This window comes from Gasterosteus aculeatus, chromosome 14 (assembly GCF_964276395.1).
Source record: "Gasterosteus aculeatus chromosome 14, fGasAcu3.hap1.1, whole genome shotgun sequence".
In the NCBI taxonomy this organism is placed as follows: Eukaryota; Metazoa; Chordata; class Actinopteri; order Perciformes; family Gasterosteidae; genus Gasterosteus; species Gasterosteus aculeatus.
The window spans coordinates 1,769,390-1,795,626 of record NC_135702.1 but is presented as its reverse complement, the minus strand read 5'-3'; the positions used below and the strand labels follow the sequence as shown (position 1 = coordinate 1,795,626).

The following is a 26,237-nucleotide window of genomic DNA, read 5'->3' as shown; positions in this document are numbered from 1 at the left end:
ATCCCGTAGCTTCATCCAGTAGGATCCCGCGTCGCTGTAGTACAATTAACAGTACTACAATGTAGAAGTATACCAAGCTTTATTGAGCACCACACTCATGTACAGGTGAATATTTGTACAACTCGGTCAGTAGTGCAACTCGTGCAAAGATGGGAGGAAAAAAAAAAAAAAAAAAGTCCAAGTGTTTTTAGCTTCAGGAGCTCGCTTTTCTAACATCTCAGAAAGACAAAATAAAAACAGAAGATGTTGGCGGACATTCAAGTTAAAAATAATTCTTGATTAAAGAGCAGATCAGTGAAGTCCCTCCGGCGGCCTGCGTTGTTAACGTTTCTTTTGTTTTCATCCGTTTACAAAGTGTACAAAACGCACATTGGTATGACACAAAGACTCGTTTGGTGAACGCGTGGAACAGTCGGCAACATGAGCTCATCCACAGCTTCACGACGCGTCCCTTCCAGTGCAGATCAAGTCAAAGCGACGTGGGACGAGGAGCAGCCGGGGCGCGAGACGCTTCACCGCAAACAAGACGATAACCACGGAGGAGCGACCAGGCGTCCAAGCAGCATTTGGGGTTCCGTTCATGCGTGTTTTCAGATACTTAGTGAACCATTTGTGTTCCAAAAGAGGGTCTTTGTAAGAGTCTAAACCCCTGAGCAGAAGTCCATAGAATAAACATCTAAATACAAACGTCCTTGTACTGTATATTACACGTCACAACATCACAGGAGATCTGTCAGACCAAAGGTGGAATCCACCAACACAAACTCAACGGGTCGGCTGACCGGAGAGAAGCGAGCAGCTAATGCAGCGCCGAGCAGAACATCTAGTCCCATCGTGTCAGATTAAAGCCAGACATGTGGAACACCTGGAAGGACCCAGCAGAACCAGCTAGACTGACGAATAAAGCTGCAGGTGACACGTGTGCACTTATATTTTGTGTTGAACTGTTCCTTTAATGTCCAGTAACAACATGAGGAACGATAACAGCGGGAACGTGACGAGGACTCTGAGGACGGCGAGTGGGATTATTAGAGCTACGTCACTAAGAGGAACAAAATCATCCAGCCTGAAATGAAAACAAATGGCTCCTGTTGGCTCCCGATCAGGTTCGTACTTCAAACTGAATCTCTCTGCACGAGTGCCGAATCCCGTCCGAGCCGCTAACTGATGTATATAAATATGGAATTGTAGCGGAGCATCAAATGCCTGTTTTTGTTTGTTTGTTTACTTTTGGGATCAGACTTCAAAAAGACGTCTCCTCCACCTTTGGTCTGATCCAGGAACAAGTCTCTGCTTCATACCAGGCGGTCCAGGGCTGACCAGCTAAGAGGAGGCGACAGCTCGACGGGCCCCCCCGGGGGCCTCCATCGATACGTCACACACCTTCCCACTCTGAATGTCAGAGGACAAAAACATCACCCATCAACGCCCGTCTAGGTGAAAAATAAGAGTCTCTGGAGATTTAAAAAAAAAACAAAAGAGAAGGAAGAAAACCCTGAAATCTTTTCTCTGTACAACGCGTCTGAGGACCGGCGGCTCAGAGCGACATTTAGGAGACGCCGGGGAGGAGGTCTCGCGTGGAGGTGAACTCGAGGAGGGCTTTGAGCGTGGCGCCCCCCCCCACAGGCTATGTGCTGGGAGCGTGACAGAGGCTCTGCGGGTGGAGCTGCTGGCGCTTCTGGAGCTCCTGCACGGCGAGCTGCTGGCACTGGTCCGACGTGGAGAGCTTGTTGCTCAGCGGAGACACGCAGTTCGCTGGAATGATCAGTCCTGCAAGACAGAACACAAGAGAACCGTGAACGCAGGAACGGCTCGGCCATTTTCAGATATTGCCGTTAGAACGACATAAATAAACATCAAGCTGGAAACCTTCGCGGTGACGAGTCACAGAATAATCCGGCACATTTCCCCCCCCATTTTGAATGGCGTTTATGTCTTGTGCCGCAATGACTAAAAAAGGTGTCAGTTTTAATTTGTTATATTAGTTTCTCTGCAGTGTAAATAATAATAAAATAATAAAACGAATCCACCAAATCAAGAAGAGCCTCGATCACAGGGGAGTAACGTCCCCGACGAGCGCAGCGCGAAAGCCTTGAATTCACTCCTTCGTCCCTTTCAGAGGCGCGGAGCTTCACGGTGGACTCACCGACGATCCTCTGCCCGTCTTCCGTTCTCAGTCTGACGATCTGAACCTTCACGTTGGTTCCGCTGACCGGAGTGAGAACCTCCTCCAGCTCGTTCCACACGCTGAGCACCGAGCCGCACAGGACGTAGTAGGTCCGACAGCGCAGGCCGACCTCGCACTGCAGCCCCACCGACGCCTTCTTGCAGTTACCTCGCCTGCGGAAACAACACGCGTTACCAGAGCAGCTTTGAACAGAGGGTTCAATAATCTGGAGATTTGTCTCTAGAAACTCATTTTGCAGACTGGCCTTCATGTAACATGGTCTTGTTACGGCTTCATTTGATCATTGACTCATTATCGTAATTGTTGTGCTTAGAGTTGTATCGCTTGTGTCGAAAGATGAACTTAAACCCTGAATTTGAATGTAATCCGTAAACTCATCGTCTATTTCCACAAGGGATGTAAATCTATGATTAAAATATGTCACTGTATTTTGAAAAAGGATCAAATCATTTTCACATCGGCTGGCTACTGTTGTTTTGGTGCGAGTGGTAAAAAAAACAATAGAGAATGTGAGCAGACGAGACCTTCAGAGATCTCAAGCGTGCGTACCAGTAAGCGTGGGAGCAGATCTGAGCCGACGACGTGTACTGATCCATCCAGTGCTGCTTGGCGTCATCGGACAACACCTGGAAGGAAAAAACAAACGAATCAATCACGTGTCCCCACGCAGCGGATTAAGAGTTCTACCCAAAGTCTAGTGAGAAGGTTGTGTGACCTTTTTGAACTTCTTCTTGATGTCTGCGTAGACCTCCAGTTTGACCTGCCTGCCGGTGTTGGGCCTGTACACCAGGAAGAGCCTCTTCTTGGCGTTCACTTCCTTCACCAGGATGGCCGTTTTCTTGTTGTTCCTCATCTGGAAACAAAAAGCACACGTTGTACTCGGAGACATTTCACAACAAATCTGTTCACTCGCCATGGAACAAGTCCGCTGCGTCTCTGGAGGACATTAGTCAAGTCAAATATTCATTATGACTCGGGCTCGTACATTGCATCACAGGTTAGATGTTGTGCGCCCGGATAGTTCAACCATCTACATAAACTTGTATAAAGTCCCAGTCAATCTGGTAAATATTTTTGGTAACTTTGACCTCCATCCTGGTAGAGAAACATAATGAACCTCCTCATACCTGAACATAGAAACCGTCGTCTGGTCCGCTCTGATCGGCCCAGGCATGCGTGGCCTCCTCCCAGGACATCCCCCTCTCCACACTCACCTGTGAGACACAACAGTCAGGTGGCGCCGCCATCTCCTTGATAAGCAAACATGCATGCATGCATGCATGCATGCATGCATACACACACACACATATATATATACATATATATATATATATATATATATCTGACAACATACGGTGTAGAGCTCCACGTGTCCGGACGTGGTGTAGCCCGGCGTTAGAAACTTCCTGCAGTCCACTTTCTTCACCTTCTCGTCCCCGTTGCCCAGATCTACAGGAGGAGGAAGAGGAGAGATTTTAACACGTCTCACATCAGAGACGATTACGCCTCAACTCGCTTCGTCACAGCGGAAAGCCCCTGTGAGTAACAACGCGGAGGAACGCCTCCTGCTGAAGGCCGGCTTCTGTATCAGTACGACAGAAGTGGAGAGTGACGCCCGGCTTACCCAGAATGCCCATGTCGTATCTGCCGCTCTTCTTGGCTTCCAGAATGACGGCTGCCAGCGTGTCGGAGAAGTACTGGAACAAGGCGTTCTGCTGCTGGACCTCCATGCCCAAGATCCGGTTGAGGAACTTCCCCATGTTGTTGTAGTCTGCAGCAGAAACAGTATTTGGATTACGTCCATGTGGGGACTCACTAAACTGCACATGCAACGCAGGACACATAGAACAGGGCTAAAAAGTCTAGGGGGGAGAAAGAAATCTCATATGAAAAAAAACAGGAATATTCACCCAAACGTTTGTACAGAAGTTGAGGGAGATTTTGTGTTTAAGTAAACTTAATCAGCAAAAAAGTGACATCAGCATCGCATGTCCGTTCACCTTTGTCCAGCGACATCGTGCCAGACCGGTCCTCCATGTTTATGAGGCCCACACCTATTAATCCACTCTGAATCTCTGAAGGACAAAGAGAACCATGGAGACATGAACGAGGTGTGCAGTGTCAGACATATTCACTGAAAGGTAAACAAACGCTACCTTTGAAGAAGTCTCCTTTAAAGTGAGCGGGTGGAGACACGAGGGGGGAATCCAGCTTCACGATGGACTTCATCACGATCTCCAGAGCGTTTCTTCCGTACTGCAGCAAGAAGGAGAGTGAGTCGCCGGCAGATAGAAACTAATGAACTTCCCGGACCAAAGCGTCTCGTGCTTACTTTGTTGTCAAAATTGAACCGGCTGAGATCTCGAGTTTCCGTCGCTCTTCTGTCTCCGTGTGTGAGAGCCCCCTGAGAGAGAAAGAGCGAGTGAATGCGTCCTTCAGGTGTCCGCGTTTCCTCACAACACGTTCCGATTAAGACCTACCAGGCTTTCTAGTCTTTTGGCAACAATGGATGCAAATCTCTGCTCTCCTGCCAGCTCCGATATGAGGAAGACGTACTCCGGCGCCGTGACCTGGTTCGACCGGTGAGTTCTCCCTGAGAACAGAAGAACGGAACGTTTTAAAGCCACGCGTTCATCGCGTCGCAGACTAGACGGTCCGGTACGCGTCTACGGACCGAACTGCTGGATCGCTCTGTCGGCGCTCCACGGGAGCTCCAGTGTCATGTGGACCCTCCGCCGCTGGTTCTTCACCCGGCGATCCGCCTGCAGGGAAATACCCGAGCTGGCAGCTTCCGAGATGATGGCGATGTTCTGGTTGAAAAGGAAACGGGAAGCAGGGCCTTATTTTCACATCAAAACATGTGATAAGCAGCCGCTATTCTTTAAGAGTCTGTCGGCCCCTTTACCTTCTCTCCATCCATGAACCTCTGCTTCTCTGTGAGGTTGAGGATCTCCACCGGGACGTCCAGCTCGGAGCGGGACTCGTACGTGATGCTGCCGTCGTCGTTGCTGACCACGCGACCTTTGCGACCCGTCATCTGGAGCACAGAAGAAGAACCAGCAAAGTCAATTAGCGGAACAAATGATCCAACATTTCGACATGAGGAAAAATCCGACTTCCCCGGCTGTTTGTACCTCAGCTACGTTTTCGGGGCCTCCCAGCTCGTCGATCAGCTCGTCCAGAGTGTTGGGAGGAAGATCCTCAGCCAGATCTTCCAGTTTCTCCAGCAGCTCTTTCTTCATCATCTGGGCGTGTTCCACGGCGTCCTGGCTCGTCAGACAGTTGAGCTGACTCTCTGCCTTGACTGATGAGCAAGTACAACCGAGGCGTCCGTTAACCCTCAGCATGCTGCTGCTGCTGCTGCTGACCCCCCCCCCCCCTCCGTGTCGCTGTCTGCTTACCTGCGGTGGGGGTGCTGGGGGGCATAACGGGGGCGGTGAAAGCAGGCCTGGTGGAGCCCAGCCCCGAGGCTAACAAGGCACTTTGAATGGAGTCGGGATCAACGCTCCTCTTCCTCTTTTTCTTCTTCTTCTCTTTCCCTTTCTTCGGTTCCTTTCTGAAGAGCCACGGATCTGAAACACACGGGCGGCATGAACGTTTGTGAGCACTGAAGTGGAAAAATAAACATATTTTTCATCGCCTCTTGACCTCCCAGCAGAAGACTCACCGTCTTCCTCGTCGTCGTCGGACTCGTCTCTGAACGGGTTGAAGTCGTCGTCCTCGTCCCCCGAGCTGAGCGACTTTACGCTCTCGTCGCTGTCCTTCACAGACTCTCTGTCCGAGTCCTCTGATTGGCTCTCGTCCGAGCTGGTGCCCGACAGGCCGCCGTGCTTGCGGGGTTTCTTCTTCTGCTTCTTCACCTCTGGACCTGGAGAGATGAGCAGACAGGATGCAAAGAAAAGGTAAATTAACATTAAAGCACATTTATGGACGGCATTTTTAAGACAGAGACACGGGTTATGAAGTCTTCATTACCTTTCCTCTTCTTTCCCTTCTGTTCCTGCTGAGACGGCGGCTCAGCAGGAGCCTTCTTGGTCGGGAGGTCGATGCCGAGCAGGCTGTAAAGCTTCTGTCTGTCAGGAGCTGGAAAGTGCTTCTCAATGAGGGACTGCAGCACACCTCTAGAACGACAAAACATTTCATTATGGCAACACGCACAAAATGTACATTAAAAAGAAAATATCAACAATAGTCTGTACTTTGCAGTGGACACAAAGTCGTTGAGTTCTCCTCCTCCTTCCTCCAAGGCCTCCAGCGTTCTGGCTTCTCCAGTGGACTGAAGACCGATGACCACACACTGCAGAGGAGACGTGGATTACATCAGAGCGGGCAGCGCAACACCAACCGCTTCAGGAAAGCAGCCGAGTGATAAACAGCTGATGAGCCGGCGGAGTGGAGCATTGAAATGTAAATAACGGAGAAACAAATGACTCATTGCCGACATCGATCATGTGATGGTGCTCCTCTGTGGAAGGGTGGGGGTGCCAGGCGCTCTGTACCAGAGCCAACTTTGTCTCGCTGTGAACACGTTAAAAATTAAACAAAGTCAAAAAGTGGTCTCACCTTCCCGTTTTGGACCTCCTCTCTGGCCAGCTGCACCACTCGGCGGACCTTGGAGGCGATGCAGAGGTATTTGAAGAACCGCTGGTGAGCGGACCAGAACTGGCCCCACATGGACTTCTTCATGCGCTGCTCGGCGTCCATCAGGTTCGCCGCCTGCTGGAACCGCTCCCGGGCACTCACCCACTGGGAGAAGCACGAGACACCCACTTATCAACTGCGACGACCAACAGAAGCACGGCGGGGACGCGCTTGGGAGGCATTTCTTCTCACTGTGCTTACCAGCCTCACAGACTTGTTGTACATGTTGATGTACTGCTGAGTCAGGGGAACTTCCTCAATCTTAAACGTCACACCAGTAAAACTCAACTGCCTGGCAATGTACATCCCCCTGAGCTTCATGTCCATGGCTACTATCTCCATGGCGCCAACGCCTCTGAACAGAAACAAAGAAACGGACACATGAGGACTTTTCCTACTCATCACCTGTCAGATATTGTGACATTCAGCTACAAAAGGGGAAACTAACCTGCGCTCAACAGCTTGGATAAAGTTGCCAAACTCTCTGAAGGGCGTTTTATGGCCCCAGATGCCCAAGCGGTTCATGTAGGCCATATTCCGCGGTTCAGAGGCACCTTGACAGAAGGAAATAAAGATAATTTTTTATTCACCTGCAGTCACAACGTAAAGTGATGATTTAGTCGTTTGCGTCTACTGACCTGTAGCGCTGGCATACACGACCCGAGCCTTGGGGAGCTTGTTCTGCAGTTCCAACACCGCAAGCCCGGTTTTGGTCGGTTTGGACGATCCGATTGGACACACGTTTTTGGCTTTGTGACACTCGTCATACACAATCTGAAAGACGCTCGGTTAAGGGAAACGATGGTCCACAAGCATCTCGTGAACATCAAATTCAGTCAGGTAAACGACAACAACAACAACAACAACAGAGTAATCCTCATCTCGGCATCGACTCCACCAACCGAAGGCTGAAAGGATACGACTCCGTCGAAGTCCTCGCCGCACCAGTGGAGAAGCTGCTGGAATCTGGTCTTGTACTTGCCTCCTGATTGGCTCTCTCCGATCAAAGAAGAGTAGGTGGCGAATATCACACCTTTCTTCACGCTCCCGTTGTGTTTTGAGGAAATCTTCCCGTATTTGAACTGAAAATAAAAACGTACGAGTTGAGTGACACATTGTGATCCAGAAGGCAGCGTTTTCGCCAGAGCTTGGTGAAAGTTTCTGACCTTGTTCAGCGAGTGAACCTGGATGTTTTTGGCGCCGATGTCCCTTAGATCCCTCTCAGCGTCGTACTTCAAGTCGTTAGAGACACTAAACCTGAACAGAAGAACATTAGTTTGAAGGTCATACTTTGTAATCCCCCGTGTTTAAATAAGAGGTCGAGGATTTGGGGTTTTTACCAGAGAGATCTCTTCCTGCCTAAAAGGTAGTTCTCGTAGATGACCCCTGCAATGGTCCGACCTTTCCCCACACCGGCACCGTCTCCGATTAAATAAGCGGCCCGATCACCGCTGGGGAGGAATGTCTCATGTTGCTGTGGTGCACAGGGAAAACAAAACGATAAGAGCTGAACCGTTTTCTTCCAGAACGAGTCGAGTCACAAAAAAATACAACAGGGAAATATTATATTATACCTCCAGCTTCAATTCCCTGATTTTGATTTAGTTTCACTCTATAAATATGTAATTCAGTTTTATTCACATTTTAGTAATTTTATTAAAAGTTTTAATAAAAAGAAATAAAATACATTTTATTCACTGAGCACTTTCTTCCAAGAAAAACAGAATAAATCAGTAAAATCGATCCTGCCGATTTATTGATATAAATATCGGTTTACAAATTCGTCTTTACATCCGCAGCGGTCAATCATTAACAAAACAGTCCACTCGGCTCACCTGAGCCGCGTACGTTATTGCCTCCAGCTGCAGAGCCGACAGGCAGCCTCGATCGATGACTTCCTCCGAGATGGACAGTCTGTACCACACGTCTGGAGGGTTGACACTGGACAGCGAGCTGGTCTCCACCACGGGATCGGGATGCCGCTGGCCGATCTTCACTGAGGTGGCAAACAGACGGCTGAGTTTTCTCGGGATATTAACAGCCGGATGCATGTTGTTTGATTTCACGGAGCGATCGCGGTTCAACGGTACTACTTACATTTCATTGGCATGTACTCTGCATACGTCTCTGCGTGGCCCAGTTCGTCCTCCTCTTCCTCCTCAGGCTCATCCTCCTCTTTCATCCCGGGGATTTTCTGTCACCACAGATGGACGCATGCGTCAATACCAACCTGCCAAATGTGACAACGTGCCAACACATTTGGCAGCGATCACGAGCTTTCTAAAAATCTATATTAAAATACTAACCAGAGAGTGCGGGAAGGGTTGCATTTTGATGTCATCATTAATCCAGATTCTGGCAGCATCTTTACCAAAAACTTCCTTCTTGATCCCATTGTTCACTTCACCTGAAACAACAACATAGACCAACTTTTATTTTAAAGTATTTGTATTTGGCTCAACATAAAAGTAAGTCTTTTGGTGACGTTGATAAATATTATTTTTAGGCAAAACTGTTACCTTGATCATTTATCTCAGTTGAGCTTTTCTTTGTCTAATGTGATCGCAATTACCAACATTTGGACCAAAATAAATAAGTATATAATGAAATAAAAGTTCTTTATGTGGTGAGTTTCACTTTTACAGAAAAAAAGGATGCGTTTTTTTGTTGCTCCGACTAAAGACGGAGGGCAAGTCCCAAACTGCTTTTAGCTCGTCGGTTCGGTTCCCTGGATGGCATACGAATGCGTTCTTATCTCTTTTGATACCTTTAAAATCGCTCCAAATTTGGATGATTGAAAACCATACACGAACTTAATAGTCCATTAAAATGTAAGAAAAACAAACACAAAATTACCTGTGGCTGTTGCCGTTGCTACTGGTGGAGCAATGTTGGGTGGAGGCTTTAGCCTCATGAGCTCCATCAGGCTGTTGCCCTTCAGACCCGCGCTCTTCACATTGCCGGAGCGAAGGAGGTCTTTCAACTGAATCTGCTAGAAGAAAAAATACAATCAGCATGACCGAAAAAGAAGCTTCTCTCTGTGCCGTTAAGTCCCGACAAACATACCTGCTCTCGGTTAGAAGGCACTAACGTGGACGCTGACGAAGGAGTAGTTGTGATGGAGGGGCTCGAACATCCTCGCAGGGCCGAGTTAGTCACATGGACCACTTTGGTGACCGTTATGGTGTGTTTGATGGGGTTTGCAACACATTGTTTGGTCGCATTACTTCCAAGTGACGGCAACTGATTCAGCTGATTTAAGACAAACGTGGTGGTCGATGGCTGAGGTTTGTGCTGTTGGAGACAGTGAGCAGAGAGTCCAGTTGACTTTATTACATACCACAAAACAATACATTAGCTGCAACATAGCATTATGTGTGCAACAATTACCAATGGGAACTCAATGCAGTGTAATCTCACCCTGATAGTAACTATAGGGACTGGAGCTGGAGGCTCACTTCGTACAACTTCCACCGACTCTGCCCCCCCGCCGACATCCAGGGCACTGATAGAGATGGACTGGAAAAGGACCAACATCAGAGCATTAACATTAAGCTATGAGCACATGAAGGAATGACTCTCTCTCTCTCTCTCCATAACACCAAAGACATTCTTACTTGCTGGGCTGTAGAGGGCTGTGCAGTGTCCTGAGAATCAACATCAAACAGGCCAAAATCATTTGGACAAATTCCACTCTCACTCAGGGCAGCGAGAAGTAAATCCTGACCAGGATCCATCTGTAGATAAGAAAAGTAGATGTACGTTAAAAAACTGATAAGACTAAGGAAAATGGTTTAGCGGTGAAACAATCAATGACCAATCGACTGCACAAAACCAGTGTAATTGTATTGTCAAATACAATTACATTGTAATACAAGAATTTAACAACATTTGTAGCTTGCAGACTCAAAAAACTCAAGTCAGATGAATCCTTGACCAAATGGATTAACATTAACTAGATGGTGAACACATCAATGACGTGTGCAGTAAAGTGAGTAAATACATGCAACAGTGCATTAACATGACCCACCTTAAAAAAAGATGCATGAATAAAAAAAATCACCCGATTAATATTAGGAGCAGCATATTTTGCACGCGCAAAAACAGAAAACGATGTCACAAACACCAACTTTAACTAACAAACGAGGCTGTTTGGTCCACCGGGACGTGAGGAACATTTTAAACCCACTTAGAATATTCACCTTGGCGTAGATCCTCATTCAGCGCACGCCGAAAGACACGTGAGGGGAAACACTAAAAACGTAACCGTGACTCCGGAGATCTAAACCAACGCCACATCATCAGTAACGATGGCAGGATTAAAGTTAAACATTTCTCGCCGCAACGTCCGCTCTGCGGGTCGGACGCGGACCAAAGTGACCCAAAACAAGACACGTGTTTGCAAAGCCCTCCTCTCGGTGCGCACGACTTCCTGGTGCCTCCGCATCAGATGAAGCTTCCCCTCCCCGGACTCCTCGCCAGCTCTGCCGGTTAAAAACACATTAACACCGACTACCGACTAGCACCTTCTTTTGGCGACCGTAGCAGGCGTCTACGCACCGGTGGATTTAAGAGTTTAACAGAGCTAACAGAGCTAACTCGGCTGCCCCCCCCACCCCGCGTGGCTATGGGTCTCACAAGCTAAACTGGCCTGGTGGAGTCAGGGTGACACGGCTTAACTGTGCTAACCGAGAGCTAGCGACCTGAACTGAAAGCCCCCCCCACACACACGTTCATTCCAGGGACACAGCGAGTCCACGCGTCTAACGTAGTTAGACCAAACCCTGTGCAGAAAAATACACATTTAAGGGAAGACTCGCGTGCTGCCAACGGAAAGAGTCTCAATGTCACGTTAGCGCTTCCGTTCTGCAGCAGTTTAAAAAAAGTAAAAAGTTAAGTAAGATGCAAAAAACGAACATACATAACACACGCATAACACGTGAGAAGAGTTTAAAAATGAATGGAAAGTGTCCTGGAAATAACTTGTTAGCACGGGTGCAATTACACATTATGTGCGTTGAGTTCATGTTAATTTAAGAATTTGTTCGAAAATAACTTTTCTTAAAGATTACTTTTCATAAAACGTTCGTGACGTTTTAACGTTATTTGTGTATAGCCTACCGTTGCAATTAATACAAGTGTAGCCCGTTGGAATAGATTACGCTATTTAGATTAATCTTGAACCAAAATATTTTTCGGTCAACAGTATTTTCACCGTAATCTAATTCCTTCCTTCCTCCTAATTATTTTAGGTTCGTGGTTTTTGTAGATTTATTTGCCCCGAAATGAGTAACGTTAGCTAATAATGCTTCTCAATGTAAAGTGTAACGTACGTTTCTTTAACGTTACGTGAAAAACTATGAACTATATTTGTCATAAAAGTTCACAGTGGATGGAGACAGGTCATAGAATATGAACAGGTTGATAAGGTGCAATCCAAAGCTAGCTTGTTTAGCTAGCTAGGAGCGCTGGATGCTAATTGCTAATAAAACGCCTTTAAACGACACCCACATTACGTTGACATGCCTGAATAACCTCAAGTCTCGGCGTGTCCCTCCCCAACCTCCCCGCAGCCGCTTGCCTCGGCGGCCGGGTTTAGCTAACGGTCACCCCGCATTGTTGTGATGTTGTTGACGGCGGCTCCGTGTCATTGCCGTCGCTAAGCTAACATTAGCAACGAGGAGTAAACCGAATACGCAGCTACCGCTGTCAAAGCCTCCAAACGAAATATAACACTTACTTTTATCTCAATATAACCGCGTCGAGAGGAGTTAGTCTTTTTAATAACCGGGATCGTCGGCGTTAAACGAAACGGATCGCCGAGGCGCCGAAAATCAACTTACTTGACAGTCCAGCAGCCACTCTCGCCGCTCCGGTTCGGCGGTTTGTTGTCCTGTTCGCTCCGCTGAGCTCACGCCATCTTTTTTTATCAATCGCTCCAGCCGCATGCTGGTCACGTGACGCGCGGGCCCGTTTTCGCAGTCAAAGTTCTCGCCGGGCGTCGATGAAAACGGGTCTCCGGACGGACGCGCCGCGTCCCGCCGACGAGACGCACCGAGGAAATCGAGAAATTAGGCATTTCTAAAACGTTGGCGCGAACATAGCAGAGTCAGCAGCGAGCTAATGCGGCGTCACGTGACCCCGCGAGATCTTGGTAGGAAGTGACGATGAAAAGTGTTTCTTCTTCGTTGTTCTCTTCCCTTTTTTCTGTCTTCTGCTCTTCTTCCTTTCAAGTGCTGGTCGTAGTATTCAGATAATTTACTTCAGTAAAGTACTTGTATGACACCGTGAAAAATGATGTGACTTTATTAATACATATATGGTATCAAGGTCTTTAATAATTAATCTAAAACGCAATATCATAATGTTCAATTGTGTGTTTTCAATATTAAAATTATATATTCTAGTTTTACAATTTTTGATACATTTCTAATAAATTAATGCCGGATTACAGGAAAAATTCTTGGACCAACCACACCCATAACTGCATTACACTGCAAAAGGCAAATATAACTCGTATTAATATAACAAATATAATATCAATTTGTCTGGTTTATTCATGTTTATGTGTGTCTCATATTGCACAACTATTTCTTATTGTACATATCTATTTATTCACTTATTACACTTTACATATGCACATACTCTGCACTTTTTGCTATTTTGCACTTCTGGTTGGATGTTAAACTGCATTTCGTTGCCTCAGTACTTGTACCCTGTGCAATGACAATAAAGTTGAATCTAATCTAATCTCCCACACTATTTGTATTGTTATTACTGCCTTGAATGAACGTTTTCATCACTCTGAGGTTAACGCTGGTAAACATGCAGCTCACATTGTCTTACATTTTCCATTGTAATTACCATTTGAATGATCTATACAACCAGCAATTAACGTTACCGGAGGAACAAATATGTCTTATGTCGTAAATTAAGTCGAAGCACCTCAACAATGTGCAAATACTAATACAAATAAAAACACGCAATATTCCCATCGGCCTGTAGGGGGCGACATGCCTCCCCTCCTCTCCCCATTAAGGGTGAGAAAACATGGCGGAAAGGAGCTGTGGAGGCTGCATCGGTTGAGCTGCCGGCCGTGAAACAACAACAATAAAAGAGGGCCACCATTCACCACGGGAGGGGGTCGCAAGGACACTACCGTACGAGGGGAGGCGAGGTTATCTCTCCGACCGGCGGATCCATCCGGCTGCATTCGGTCCCCGTGAAGGAGCGAGAGACATAGAGGGAGAGAGAGAGAGAGAGAGAGAGAGAGAGAGAGAGAGAGACACGGAAACTAGCCGAACATGAACGGGGTAAGTTTTATGTTGTCGGGGGGCTCCACCGGGGAGGAAAAGCAAGACCAGCGTGTTTTTGTATTAAAACGTTGACTTCGTTAAATGTAACAGTTTTTTCTTTTTAAAAACTTTCGTAGTTACAGGAGCTACACGCGAGCTAACATTAGCTCATCTTCACACGCGCGTGACGTTCTACGGACATAAACGTGATCTGCGGCATCACGTGACCGCAGAGAAACACGTGGGAGTTCTTTCTGTTCTTTGCGGCTGTTGAAGCGTTTTGAGCAGTAAATGATGAGCCAGGAGGCCTGTGGATTTAAAGGGACTGATGGGAGAGTTGATGTGGGAGTGTGCAGCCAGCATGCACCCCCCCCCTCCCCCCTCCACTGCCCCACCCACACCAGCTCCAGGGCCCCACCCACACCAGCAATGCACTGGACATCTCAGCACTGTGCTTGTTTGTGGTTAACTGAAGGAAAGGTTCCCTTTCATGTGAAACACATTGATGCAGAACCACAGGGATGTCCTTACAGACTCTTCTCACGTCTGTGTTCATCGCTGCTTTGCTTCAGTGAGGTTGGTCTTTCTCACTTGCCTTTCTCGGTTTTGCATAAACAAAACTTTCTCTGAACAAAAACGCCTTTTTGCAAACTCAAAGTCCTCCCTCAAAATGAGTCAAGTCGTGTTAATGTGCGTGATTGAGAGCCGATGCAACTAAATGTCAGCAAACCAACAAACCGATCTCATGTGATCATTGGCTGATGGCGAAGTGAACATCGAGGTATTAACGCTACTCACTGCCGCTGTCACGGGACCGTTTGGCAGTAACTCTCTCTGCATTCACAGCCGACCGTATGCAGCAGCCACTCCGTCACCGTGCTGAGCCGCTCCAGGTCCATCTCCCCCGCTCATGACGAAATCAAGCTCACCCAGGAGGGGCGGCGCTCTCCGCCGTGCTTCCAGCCAAGCGACGCCCCCAGGCAGGGAGATGGTGAGTGAAGCTCCGCCTCTATGGTTGTGTCCACCATATATATTTCTGCATTTTGGGAGGTTTGCGTAGCAGAGAGCGGCGAGACAGGAGCTGAACCACCTTGTTGTCCCCCCCCCGCCGAGGCCGGAGAACGGACGCCACCAGCACGGCGCCGAGAGGATCGGAGACCCGTTACCCCGAGATGGAGAGCAGCAACAGCCAGTGTTCCCCCCGCTGGGCAGGGGAACCGCTCCACCGCGCTCAGACCTGCTCCGGTTCCCCCGCCGAACTCCCTCTGCAAACGGAGACCAGCTCGTCTCCCGCTCCGCTCCACGTTGCCAACAACAACAACAATAACAACAACAACAAAAGCAGCATCGTCGCTCTGCAAAGCCGCCAGCGCCGAGGCCGCTGCCGAAAGGTCAAAGAAAAGAAGTCTACGCTGAGAATGTAAGTCCCGAGTTACTGATTTGAAGGAGGAGATCCCACCAGGACCATCTGAGGGATCGTTAACCACGTCTGTTGTTGTTTCCCACTTCAGTGCAGCCGGGAAAAACTCCCAGAACCGAAAAGTAACCGACTACTATCCGATAAGACGAAGCTCGAGAAAGAGTCAAACAGAGCTCAAGGTCAGTAGCCGTTGTATTCTCTAGTTAGTTATTGTACCAGTAGGTTGGTGATTAGGTGATCGCCCTCCGTCTTCATCAATATTGAGAATATATACGTCCCTATTGCACAATCAGTCTCTGCTCACCTGTTTGTGGCGTTGATGATCGTATCCTGACAAAAAAACTTTCCCAACTAGACGACCAATGTTTTATTTGGACAGTTTAACTGTTTTTTTTTCCTTCCTTTTTAAAACTGACTTTAAAAAAGGTCATTCCAGAATCCAACTCCCATTGCTGCTGTTTCCTGCCCGGCTGATTAAAACCTCGTGTGGTCGTTAACGCCGTTTTGTGTGTCTTTTGTGTGTCTTTTGTGTGGCAGTGTGAAGAAAAGAGGCTCATCGACGATCTCATCACAAAGGGAATAGAAGAAGGAATGGAGGTACGAAGGGTCCTTCTTCAAGACGCTTTTGTCGACTTTTCACTAATTTAGCACTTGAATTAAAGTCCAGGTGATTGACGAGATTGACGCGTGGCCCCGCCCCCTCGCTGTGTTTCACTGCTTCTGTCATGCAAATTCAATCAGAGGCAGTGAACTCGCAGCGAGAGTCAGAGGGGCGATTTGAGTGACAGCAGGATTAATCACATGACCAGAGAAGCATTAATTAAGAGGGATTATTTAACAGGAAGTTGAGATGGAAACAGAATGACTACTGAAAACTCCTCATAATGTTTAAACTCCCCATTTATTCATTTCCAGGTGCAGCACATAGAAGGAAAGGGCAGAGCGGTGTTCGCCACGCGCTGTTTCCAGAAGGGCGAGTACGTGGTGGAGTACCACGGCGACCTGCTGCAGATCACCGACGCCAAAACCCGGGAGGCCGAGTACGCCGAGGACCCCGCCACCGGCTGCTACATGTACTACTTCCAGTACCTCGGCAAGACGTACTGGTACGACCAAAGCGTGCAGTGAGCACACAGTCCCTCGTTGTTCTTCTTTATTTAGTTGTTTTGGACGGGCGGTGATCCCTCGCCGCTTCTCTTCTCATCGCATCTCAAAACGCCGTTTTTTTTTCTTCCCGCCCGAATACTGACCTTCTTGTTCTTCGCCTCGACAGCGTGGACGCCACGAGGGAGAGCGAGCGGAAGGGCCGCCTCATCAACCACAGCAAGAACGGGAACTGCCAAACCAAACTGCACGACATCGACGGCGTGCCCCACCTCGTCCTCGTGGCCTCCCGCCGCGTGGACGAGGGCGAGGAGCTGCTCTACGACTACGGCGACCGCAGTAAGGCCTCCATCGACGCCCACCCGTGGCTCAAACACTGACCCCGCCCCCCCCCCCCACCACGTAGGAGAGCGAAGGGGGCGTGTGCTTGTTATTTATTGGTTGTTTTGCAGCACATTTCGTGCGTCCGACGCTCCTCCAGCTGGTCGTTTTTATACTTTTATCCCAATAGGTCGTTGGATCCCAGCAATACTCCCGCGGCCCCCCGGGGCCCCCCGGGGGGCCGTCGTCTTTCCTTTCTTTTTCCAGGAGGAATCAGCGAGAACGACGAGATGCAAATTATGAATATAATCAGTTTGTGGTTGAGCGCCGTGTGGTCGTGGTTCATGTTTTGGGTCTTGATCACATGAAGGATTCATGTTGAAAACACTCACTTTGAGGATAAACTAGTCCAATACAAACAAGGACGTTTTTTTTTTTAACAATATTGTATTTTTGTAACATTTAAAGTTGTCCGATAGCTGCAGCACATGAACGTTTATTAGGTACATATCTACTAACATTAAAAGGTTTCTCCACATGTCGACAAGATCTTGTCAAACCTCCATTTTAATCTCAACACACTTAATACTGCACTGTGTAAATATATTTATGTAGTTTGGTGTTTTCTTTTCATACACGTATTTAAATATCAAAGCTAATTAATCTGCAAAATGGCCTTTAAAGTAGCCAAATCTAAATTTTCTTTTTTTAAAACATTTAAACCGTAAACTTAATTTTAGCGTATTGGGAAGGAATGTTTCATTTTATCTGGCTGGTTTATGGCGGAAGAAGAAATTCTACATTTAACGTTAAGTTCTATGGGCGGTTTTAGTTTTACACGTTTTTTTATCACAAGTGACCAAATAATAAAACGGTTCCAGCCTTGTGTTGGTTTGACAACACATTCATTAGCTTAGCATTGTAGCCTAGCTGGTAAAAATCAGCCGTGTTTAAAGTCTCATTGTGTTCTCTCAGGACAGGCTAGCTGTTTCCCCCTGTTTCCAGTCTTTGTGCTAAGCTAAGCTAACGGTCTGCTGGCTCTGACTTGAGTCAAACTCTTCCTTTAACAGACAAAGTAAAACTAAACGGTTCAAAGCGTCTGCTGGTATCTTCTCCCAGAATGCATTGCAGCCGTGTCTTTGGTGAACTCTGTATATCTCTGCAGGTTTTACACACTATTGTTCCATGTGAAAGTATTTGAACCTTTCTGCAGGTCGTTTTGTATTTTAGTATTTTTCTTTCCAAATGGAGTTTCCATGAATTGTAGCCTCAAGAAATCTACCCAATATTGTTATATGATTATGCAGTTTCCCTTAGTTTGCAGCTTTAACAAACTACTTCCTGTAGCTGCACGTTCAAATTCATCCGACAGTATCGATCTTCTCATCAAGTCTCAGAAAGAAGAAGCGTATTTCCCCAAATGTTTTTTTAAGCATCATTCATTTTCATTACATTTAATCACAATTATGCATAAAATCCAGGATTTGAAAGGTCAGACATCATCTGTGTAGCTGCTCAGGTTGTACACGTTTTCCACGAAAGTGTTCAAGAGAATCATAAACGGGACTTTGTTAAATAAAACCCCAAATACTTCAGGATTGTTTTGATTCCGTTTTAATGGTTTCCAAATGCCGTGTTCCCAATAAAGCACATTTCAGCCAGTTGACTTTCCTTCCCCGACCGACGCGTCCGGTTGTCAGAGAGCGGCGCGCTCTGCAGGAGTATGTGACGTGTGACATGCAACAGGAAGCAAAGTCTCAATTGTTCTGGTGTTAAAATAAACTATTACAAGTTTTCAATGAGCACAAAAGTCCATTTTTTCCCTCAATTTAACTTCGCAAATCAAATTCATGTGTTTTAAATAGTGTATGTTAGTTTGTATGAGTACAAATACATATATGTATATATGCACATGTACACATATATATTAATACACACAAACATACGTATTGTATGTATATATATACATATTTATAAATACACAAGTACTGTACTTTAGTAAAAGTATTTAAGAGTTAAGAATCCTCAGACTTTCTTACTGAGGAGCCGTGAATAGAAGCCGGCTCGTTAAATAAACATTAAATAAGCCTTTTGATTCCGATCAGGAAGAGACGACGCGCTCAGTTTCATTTTGACCAGTTTCCCTTTTAACTTCCAGATGTAATCTGATGTATGCTGCTGCCTATTATATATATAATAATATTAAAGACAAAGAGCCATTAAACACACATCCTAATGTTGTGTTTCTACATTCTCTCAGATTTAAAAGTAACTGTGAGAAAACTCAAATTTATGAGATAAACATTCAGAAAACTGGCTTTATTTTTGGCAAGCTTTGATCGATCGACTTCCCTCTTATAACATAATATATACGATCTAATAAACTATACTTCAATCACATTTAGCACAAATTAAAAAGTTATGATTTAACTTCATGTTCCGGTTTCATCCTCGACATAAGAACCACAAACCCGCCGTGAAATGATTAAAGGAGCTTTTTCAAACAAAGGAGATGCATTTAAGGAGCATTAATTGGTGCGTTTGTGAAATGTGAGAATGTTTCCTGCTTAAAGGTTTAAGCTGCTTTTGTATTTTAACACGCTGCACATGTGCTTGTTAACACACGGCTTCCATTGCTCTCATCAACTTATGGAAGCCCAATTCAACCACAGAAAAGAACATAATTAAACGATTCATGACGGGTATTTGTTAGCTGTATTAGTCAAAATCAATTCAAAAAATCTAATTTAAACTTTTAAACAGTATTACGATCTACTAAGCCAGAAATATGACAAGTTGCTAAATATGATTATTCTTAAAAATCCTAATAACTTCTTTTTACTGACATCATGTGCTTCTTAAACATTATACGACATCATATCTTTACTTAATATTATCAATATAATATTCAGAATTACAAACAAAGCCTCTATGGGGAAAGACTAAGAAGGTATTAGGATTTATTATTATTAAAAACCTCTAAACATGACATTATTATATGATTCATCACATCACTAGTTGTATTTTTTATTCTTATCCGGTCAAACCCCTTTTGTTTGTATGCGTTTGTTTTTCCTTTTCTAGAAGGAAGAAGTGGGCTTCCACATTTTTACTGCACGTCGCCGGAATATAAATAAAACACATTTTTCTTCTTCTGGTTTGAAGTCCTACGAGGAGGAGACATTCACAGTGAAGATAAAGATGAGCAACAACACCTCCTCCTCCATCACCCCTCCTCCATCACCCCATCTCCATCAACCCTCCTCCTCCTCCCTCACCTCCTCCTCCTCCATCACCCCTCCTCATCTTCCATCACCTCCTCATCTTCCATCACACCCCCTCCTCCATCACCTCCTCCATCATTAAAATCTGTACGTGCCAGTTTGTTACTATGAAGTTCTCTTCTTTTCGCGCCTGTTTTCAGTCAGGTGGGTTTCTCTATTTACCTTTGGGGGGGGGGGGTGTAATCCATCGGTAAAAGAGTCCCGTAGTCCCCCCCCCCCCCCACCACTTACATGTGCTGCAGGGCCTCCTGAGCCTCCTCCGTGTACACGCCGCCCTCCGACTGCCCGCCGCGCAGCGAGCCCCGCTGCTTGTCCCGCGAGAAGAAACTAAACCTAAAAAAGGAGCAGAGGGGACGGAGGGTTTAGTGCGTGTGTGTGTGCGTGTGCGCGTGTGTGTGCGTGTGTGTGCGTGTGCGTGCAGAGAAGCGTGTTATTGTTGTCATTCAGTAATGATGATCGATGCATCAGATTTAAATATGAAGTTCATCGCCTGCTAGAAGTTATTCAACCACTCAGAGTTTAGAGAGAACAAGCCGTCAAATTGGTCACTTTGGGGGGGGGGGGGGGTTGGGGGGGTGACAACAGACTACATGTTAAAGGCCGGCGCATGCTTCTGGGTCGTTGCGTCGACGCACTCGTTTCAGTTCATGGTTCTGCGTGTGTTGCAGAGCGATTCGCCTCCAGAACAACAGGCGGAGTGACGCGACCCAGAGAGTCACGGCTATTTATTTATTTGTTTATTTATTTATCATAGGCTTTATTGCCCCGTGCGTCGCCGCTGCTGCTTTTCATCGCGGACACATTTGTCCCGTATCTTCCTCCACAATTTTGTTCCTCTCGACCGGCAAACCGGCGTTTGCGGCGATCTCCCTCCGTGAATCCAACCCGCTTCTAAACCCGCCAACGACGGCTTGTAGAAGCGCTCATATTTACGCATTTCCTCCGACAGAAGTTCTTCAATCTATTCCGTTCTGTCGTAAACATTCTTGGTTTTAATAATGATTTAATAATTTAATAATTCTTGGTTTAAAAATGTGAGACTCCGTAAAGGACGTAGTTAGCGGACCAATCGCTGCCTGGTGCGCTGCGGGAGGGTTGCGTCGAAAGCCTAGAAAAATGTCTCGACACTCGCAAGGACGCAAGGAGGTGTGAAAAGACACGCAAGGGACACGCAAGGGACACGCAAGGGACACGCAAGGGGGTCTTGCGTCTGCGTCGCTCTGAAAACGCAGAAGCATAAACCAGGCTTTAGTCTGACTGGCTGATTCAGACCAGACAGCCCCACAAGCAGCCAATCAGAATACTACAAAGCGGGGTAAATGAAAGACTGGCACATGCATGGGGGGGGGGGGGGGTCAAAGAAAGACTCGTACAAGCGACATGAGGCGTCTGATTGGCTGTAAAGTGGGGTCGTCTGGGATCAAACCAGCCGCCACCATCGGCATAATGGCTGTGAAGATCCTGGTACACAGAAGCACAGGGAGAGGTGTGTAGAGAGAGGGGGGGAGGGGGAGGGGGGCACATCAACCTTTGACCTTTCATGAAAAGTTCCCATTAAACTAAAAAAAGTCCTGCGTTGGTTCGGTAAGAGAACAAAGACATGTTGGAATGCTGGTTTTGTCCCGTGTGTGTTATTGTGTGTGTGTGTGTGTGTGTGTGTGTGTGTCATGTGCTACACCGGAGGGTTGTGGGGGGGGGGGGGGGGGCAGCGATCAACATACAGGCGTTTGATCCCCGACTCCGGCTGGGCAGAAGGGCGGGGGCGAGTCCTCGGCTCGGGGGAAGGAGACGAAGACGAAGTGAAGATGTCGTCCTCCGCCTCTTCGCTGTGAAGAAACAAGGAGACGTGTCGTCAGCAACGCGGGCGCCGCTGTGCCACCGCTCCGCCGCTGTGCCGGCGCCACCAGCACCTCTTGTAGTAGGACAGCTCCTCCTGCAGCAGGAACACTTTGGCCTTCAGCTCGTTCCTCTCGTGGAGGACGTCCCGCAGCTCCTGCAGGGTGAAGCGGGGCCGGTTGGGGTCCTTGGGGTCCAGGCCCCCCGCCTCCTCCTCGCACAGCGCCTCCTGCGGGGAGACAAGCGCGTCAGAGGACACTAGATGAAAACGGAAGGAAGAAGGAAGGAAGGAAGGAAGGAAGGCGGGAGGAGGGAAGTGAGGATACCTTGGTAAAATATTGGAACACAGCAGGCATGTCGTCATGGCACATCGCCTCCTGGTGGCAAACACGGAGCTCTAAGTCAGACACGGGGCGCCGCTCGGCCTTCTACAACACCGCGTGACTTAAACCTTCCTCACACCGCTTTATTGACCTCTTCTCTTCTTCTTCGCCGTCTTCTTCTTCTTCTTCAGTAGTCTGATGGCAGCCGAGCGACTGCTGCGTGGGCGCATGCTCAAACATTCGTCTTGCGAGGAGGAAAACCCGACTACTGAGAGCGACGCTGCAGATTAGAGTGGAGGAAACGCGGCTTAGAGTGACGCAATCTGATTGGCCGGCACGACGAACCCGCAGAGCGAACCAGTCGTCTGAGGACCGCCGACACACGCGCGGCGCGCCGTCTACCAGACGTCATGCGGCGTCAGCTGGACGTCCCGTTTCCCGCCTTCAGGAGCGGCGTGCGGTTAGAGGCGGGGCCGTGGGCGGGGTCTAGAGGTTAGCGAAGTGGCGCTGAGGTTAGCCGACTCGTTGTGTTTCTACGTGTTAAATCACAGCAACTCGAGCACGTCCGTATTACCCAAAGCAACACGGCCTCTTCCTCCTCCTCCTCCTCCTCATCCTCGTGGCCCTCTGGGCTGAGGGAACCAGGCAGGGGGGGCGAGGCGGACTCAAACCCGCCCACCATCAGCTCAGAGGGGCGGGGCCTGTGTGACCCGGCGTCCACCCGCTGGTGGAGCAAGAGGCACTTTGTTATCTCCGCTCACAGACGTCTTCAGCTACGCGGTTGAAGCTTCTCACGTGATATTTTATTATGTTGCTTTGTAAAAAAGTGAACAAACAAATTAAAAACTATTTAGCTAGGCTAACCTAGCTTAGCATAAAGACAGCTAGCAATATCTGTCGAGCAGCAGCTCTAAAGCTCACCAACGTTTTATGTAGCTGGGATTTTTATGGCGGTTTGTGGTGAAAAGAGAAAGGTCTTTATGCTAAGCTAAGCTAATGGGCTCCTGTCTGTAGATGCTGAGCAGAGATGAGAGCTGTACGGATCTTAGTCTCAGCAGGAAAGAAAACGAAAGATTGAGAAAGAAGGAAAATAGACAACACTGTTTACCCACAATGCACTGCACTTGCATTGCAATAGGATGCCATTAAGTCAATATAATCTATTAAAACGGAAACTAGAAGCTAATTTCAAACTGGATTCCGACCCAGATGTGGCTCAGCTGATGGTTCCGGTGTTACCTCTGCAGGCGAGGGGGGCTGAGGGGGGGGGTCCTCGGGGTCCTGGGGCGGCAGGTCTCCGTGAAGCCGCTCCCTCAGGCGCGCGACTTCCTGCCGCAGGGCTCCGACCTCCTGACCCCGCGCCTGAGCCCCGGCCTCCAGCTCCACCTTCTGCCCGATCAGCGCCTTCCCCTGAGCCTCCACCACGGAGATCTTATGGCGCAGGTCATGGTTGATCTTCATGAGGCGGGACTGCTGCTGCTGGAGCTGTCATAGTGTTAAATAATCCGTAAATATGACATTTCATTTCTTCTGCAGCCGCCTTGAGGAAGTCCCTCTGCAGACATACATGTACATGCCATAGAAGTTAATCCATCATTTACCAAAAGAAACAGCGATTCGCGTGTGTTGAATTAGCATTATATCGGTGATTAACACGGTTCTGCATCCACATTTATTCAAATATTCACATTTCAGAAGCCAGAACCGAAAAGAGCCTGTTGAATAAATAATATTAATATAATAACTTGTGTGAACATGAACTAACGATTCAAACAGCTAACGTGTCCCTTACTGCTTCTACGTCCTCGTTCTTCAGCGCCAGCTCGCGGTCCTTCGCCCGGATCTCGTCCCTCTGCTTGTCCACCACCTCCTTCAGCTTCTTCATCACCTGCCTCTCCCTCTCCGTCATACCTGCTGACCCCAGACATGACCACGGCGCCGTGTGAGTGCTTCACAATCGCCTTAACGGGAGCGAGCGATGGTGTGAGCGTGTGCCTGTGCGTGAAGCAGGTGCGCTTGCACACTGAGGCCGGTCTGTCCACAGCGTGTGTGTGTGTCCTCTGTGTGAAACCACATGCAGGGACGAGGCCAGTAGAGAAGGCTTCCTTTGTGTGTGTGTGTGTGTGTGTGTGTGTGTGTGTGCGTGCCCACCCTCGTGCCTCTGCAGGTCCTCCTCACTCATGGGGTCTTTGTTGGAGAAGTTGGTGAGGAGGCTTTTGTTCTCCTCCTGCAGCAGAGTGATCTGAGTGAGCAGGTCCTGAGCTTCTCCCCTCCACACGTCCTCCACCAGCTCCATCTCCTGGAACACACAGCGGCTCAATGGCGTCATTGATCGGGTGGAGGACGTGTGGCTTCATGCAGACTTCTATTCTTGGGGGCAACATGTACTTTTTCATATAAGCGTTGCACATCTGCTCTTTAAAGTCTCAGTGGGTGTGTGTCTGTGTGTGTGTTTCACTACAGTACAAGTAGAAGATCTGTTTTGATGTGCGTTACACACTTAAAGAATTAATGTTGCATTTAGTCATATTTAGATAATATTTTCATCTCTTCACTGTGATTACTGGATAAAAACAAAACGTCTGTGAACACAGCGTTGGACTCCTGCTGCCTCCGTCAGATAGTTTATTTCTCTTATTGTTCCACCGATCAAACCGTCAAACGGACCACAAACACACACGGACTAACTGATGGAGGAGCAGGTGGACGCACAGCTGCTGTGATCTCAGCGGTAAAAAGGACTCCCGTCCACGCAGCCCGCTGACCGCAACACAGAATAATTGATTGTTTTTGGAGTCTGAACTACGTCCACAGCAGACCTTTGCTCCATCTACTGTAGTGAGACTCGGGGAAAGGAGAAGAACCGAGCGGACACTTTGATTCCTCTCAGCCTCAAATATACTCGGATGACTAAACGGAAACGAACACGAGTGCGGAGTGAAGAGTTCCTGAGTCAGCGACAGACTTCTGATGGGCTGTCAGGTTAAAATCCGGTTTCACCCCATCAGATGGGGCAGTTCTTTGCTCCGTCTTGTCTTTAAAGACAGAAGAAAACTACTCCATTACAAGCACATTCTTCTGAGAACAACACTTATGTACCATTACTTGTAGATGAGTATGTTTATTTTGTGGGTTTCCTGATACTTGTCAAGCAAACTTTTATTTTGTAGTTGTTGTTGTTGATGATTATGTTTAGGGGGGGGGGGGGGTGTCACAGACACAGACCTTCCTGTGCTTCTTGTCCTTCTCCACCCTCTCCACCCTCTCCAGCCGCAGCGCGTCCAGCTCCAGCCGCAGCTCGTCGGTCTCCGCGCTCCCGCGGCCGCGGCTCACCATCACCTCCAGGATCTCGAGCACGCGCACCACTTTGGGCATCAGGCGGGACGGCGCCTCGCAGCCGTGCCGGTCGATGATCCGCTCGAACTCCTGGCCCACCGCCGCGGCGATGTCGTACACGTCCATGACCGTGAGGTCGGCGACGTTCTTCTCCAGGGCCGACCCCCCGGAGTCCTCCATGTTCGGGCCCTTTTAACCCCCCCCCCGACACCACCACCCCGCACTACTCCGGAAAACTTCCTAAGTTAGCTCAACTCCGCCGCTGTAGCTTTAGCTGTAGGACTCCGGACGGACACGACGTGTAACCGCATTAAACCGCGCCGCAGTTATCGATTATCCATCGGTATCGGTTGAGCGGTGGTTTGATTTGTTTGGGGGTAAATATCTGCTGCGGCCCATTGCTGTCCTTCCTGCGCGGCCCCCGTCGCTGAGCGAGCGGAGTGGACGCCATCGTCAAGTCCGCCATCTTTAAACAGAGAACTTCCGCTT

The 26,237-nt window shown here is 48.0% G+C and overlaps 3 protein-coding genes across 13 annotated transcripts; 1 reads left to right on the top strand and 2 right to left on the bottom strand.

Annotated features, from left to right (window-relative positions):
* Positions 1-62: 62 nt before the first annotated feature.
* Positions 63-12,998, bottom strand: sbno1 (strawberry notch homolog 1 (Drosophila)). 4 transcript variants are annotated; one of them, XM_040197330.2, is made up of 33 exons: positions 12,673-12,998; positions 10,447-10,566; positions 10,250-10,348; positions 9,896-10,123; positions 9,686-9,821; positions 9,136-9,236; positions 8,927-9,023; positions 8,665-8,825; positions 8,170-8,303; positions 7,996-8,086; positions 7,750-7,911; positions 7,468-7,603; positions 7,278-7,383; positions 7,031-7,184; positions 6,752-6,934; positions 6,388-6,485; positions 6,164-6,309; positions 5,856-6,056; positions 5,590-5,760; positions 5,323-5,492; positions 5,094-5,225; positions 4,863-4,998; positions 4,669-4,781; positions 4,521-4,592; positions 4,345-4,444; positions 4,189-4,263; positions 3,813-3,959; positions 3,543-3,637; positions 3,316-3,402; positions 2,904-3,041; positions 2,738-2,814; positions 2,147-2,340; positions 63-1,770 (listed from the first exon to the last, which is right to left on the bottom strand). In XM_040197330.2, the coding sequence occupies exons 1-33, from the start codon at positions 12,775-12,777 to the stop codon at positions 1,628-1,630; spliced, it is 4,308 nt and encodes a 1,435-aa protein (XP_040053264.2). In that variant the 5' UTR covers positions 12,778-12,998; the 3' UTR covers positions 63-1,627. The 4 variants fall into 4 exon arrangements, with proteins under 4 accessions (XP_040053264.2, XP_040053265.2, XP_040053266.2 ...); XM_040197331.2 differs by having other exon boundaries at positions 9,686-9,818; positions 12,673-12,990; XM_040197332.2 differs by lacking the exon at positions 12,673-12,998 and adding an exon at positions 11,032-11,856.
* On the top strand, positions 12,985-18,768 carry kmt5aa (lysine methyltransferase 5Aa). Its single transcript, XM_040197464.2, has 7 exons — positions 12,985-14,142; positions 14,971-15,115; positions 15,238-15,544; positions 15,636-15,723; positions 16,082-16,141; positions 16,460-16,650; positions 16,818-18,768. Exons 1-7 carry the CDS (start codon positions 14,134-14,136, stop codon positions 17,026-17,028), a joined length of 1,011 nt encoding a protein of 336 aa, XP_040053398.2. The 5' UTR covers positions 12,985-14,133; the 3' UTR covers positions 17,029-18,768.
* On the bottom strand, positions 18,568-26,218 carry rilpl1 (Rab interacting lysosomal protein-like 1). Of its 8 annotated transcripts, none has more exons than XM_078088758.1 (10): positions 25,638-26,218; positions 24,564-24,711; positions 24,205-24,326; positions 23,652-23,897; positions 22,987-23,136; positions 22,416-22,466; positions 22,164-22,318; positions 21,975-22,079; positions 21,627-21,714; positions 20,375-20,586 (listed from the first exon to the last, which is right to left on the bottom strand). In XM_078088758.1, exons 1-10 carry the CDS (start codon positions 25,926-25,928, stop codon positions 20,581-20,583), a joined length of 1,362 nt encoding a protein of 453 aa, XP_077944884.1. In that variant the 5' UTR covers positions 25,929-26,218; the 3' UTR covers positions 20,375-20,580. The 8 variants fall into 8 exon arrangements, with proteins under 8 accessions (XP_040053366.2, XP_040053367.2, XP_077944885.1 ...); XM_078088760.1 differs by having other exon boundaries at positions 20,465-20,586; positions 24,205-24,323; XM_040197432.2 differs by lacking the exon at positions 21,627-21,714 and having other exon boundaries at positions 18,568-20,586.
* Positions 26,219-26,237: the final 19 nt, after the last annotated feature.

Excerpts from the sequence above, each read along its gene's own strand:
- sbno1 (XM_040197330.2), bottom strand. The coding sequence starts at position 12,777 with ATGCGGCTGGAGCGATTGATAAAAAAAGATGGCGTGAGCTCAGCGGAG. Across the intron at positions 8,087-8,169 it reads GGCAGGAAGAGATCTCTCTG|GTTTAGTGTCTCTAACGACT; the intron begins GTAAAAACCCCA and ends TCTTCTGTTCAG. Across the intron at positions 4,999-5,093 it reads GGTTCATGGATGGAGAGAAG|AACATCGCCATCATCTCGGA; the intron begins GTAAAGGGGCCG and ends CTTTTCAACCAG.
- kmt5aa (XM_040197464.2), top strand. Across the intron at positions 15,116-15,237 it reads CGCCCCCAGGCAGGGAGATG|GCCGGAGAACGGACGCCACC; the intron begins GTGAGTGAAGCT and ends CCCCCCGCCGAG. Across the intron at positions 16,651-16,817 it reads TACCTCGGCAAGACGTACTG|CGTGGACGCCACGAGGGAGA; the intron begins GTACGACCAAAG and ends TCGCCTCGACAG.
- rilpl1 (XM_040197432.2), bottom strand. The coding sequence starts at position 25,928 with ATGGAGGACTCCGGGGGGTCGGCCCTGGAGAAGAACGTCGCCGACCTC. Across the intron at positions 24,327-24,563 it reads GGACCTGCAGAGGCACGAGG|CAGGTATGACGGAGAGGGAG; the intron begins GTGGGCACGCAC and ends GTCTGGGGTCAG. Across the intron at positions 22,467-22,986 it reads AAGAGGCCGTGTTGCTTTGG|GAGGCGATGTGCCATGACGA; the intron begins GTAATACGGACG and ends GTTTGCCACCAG.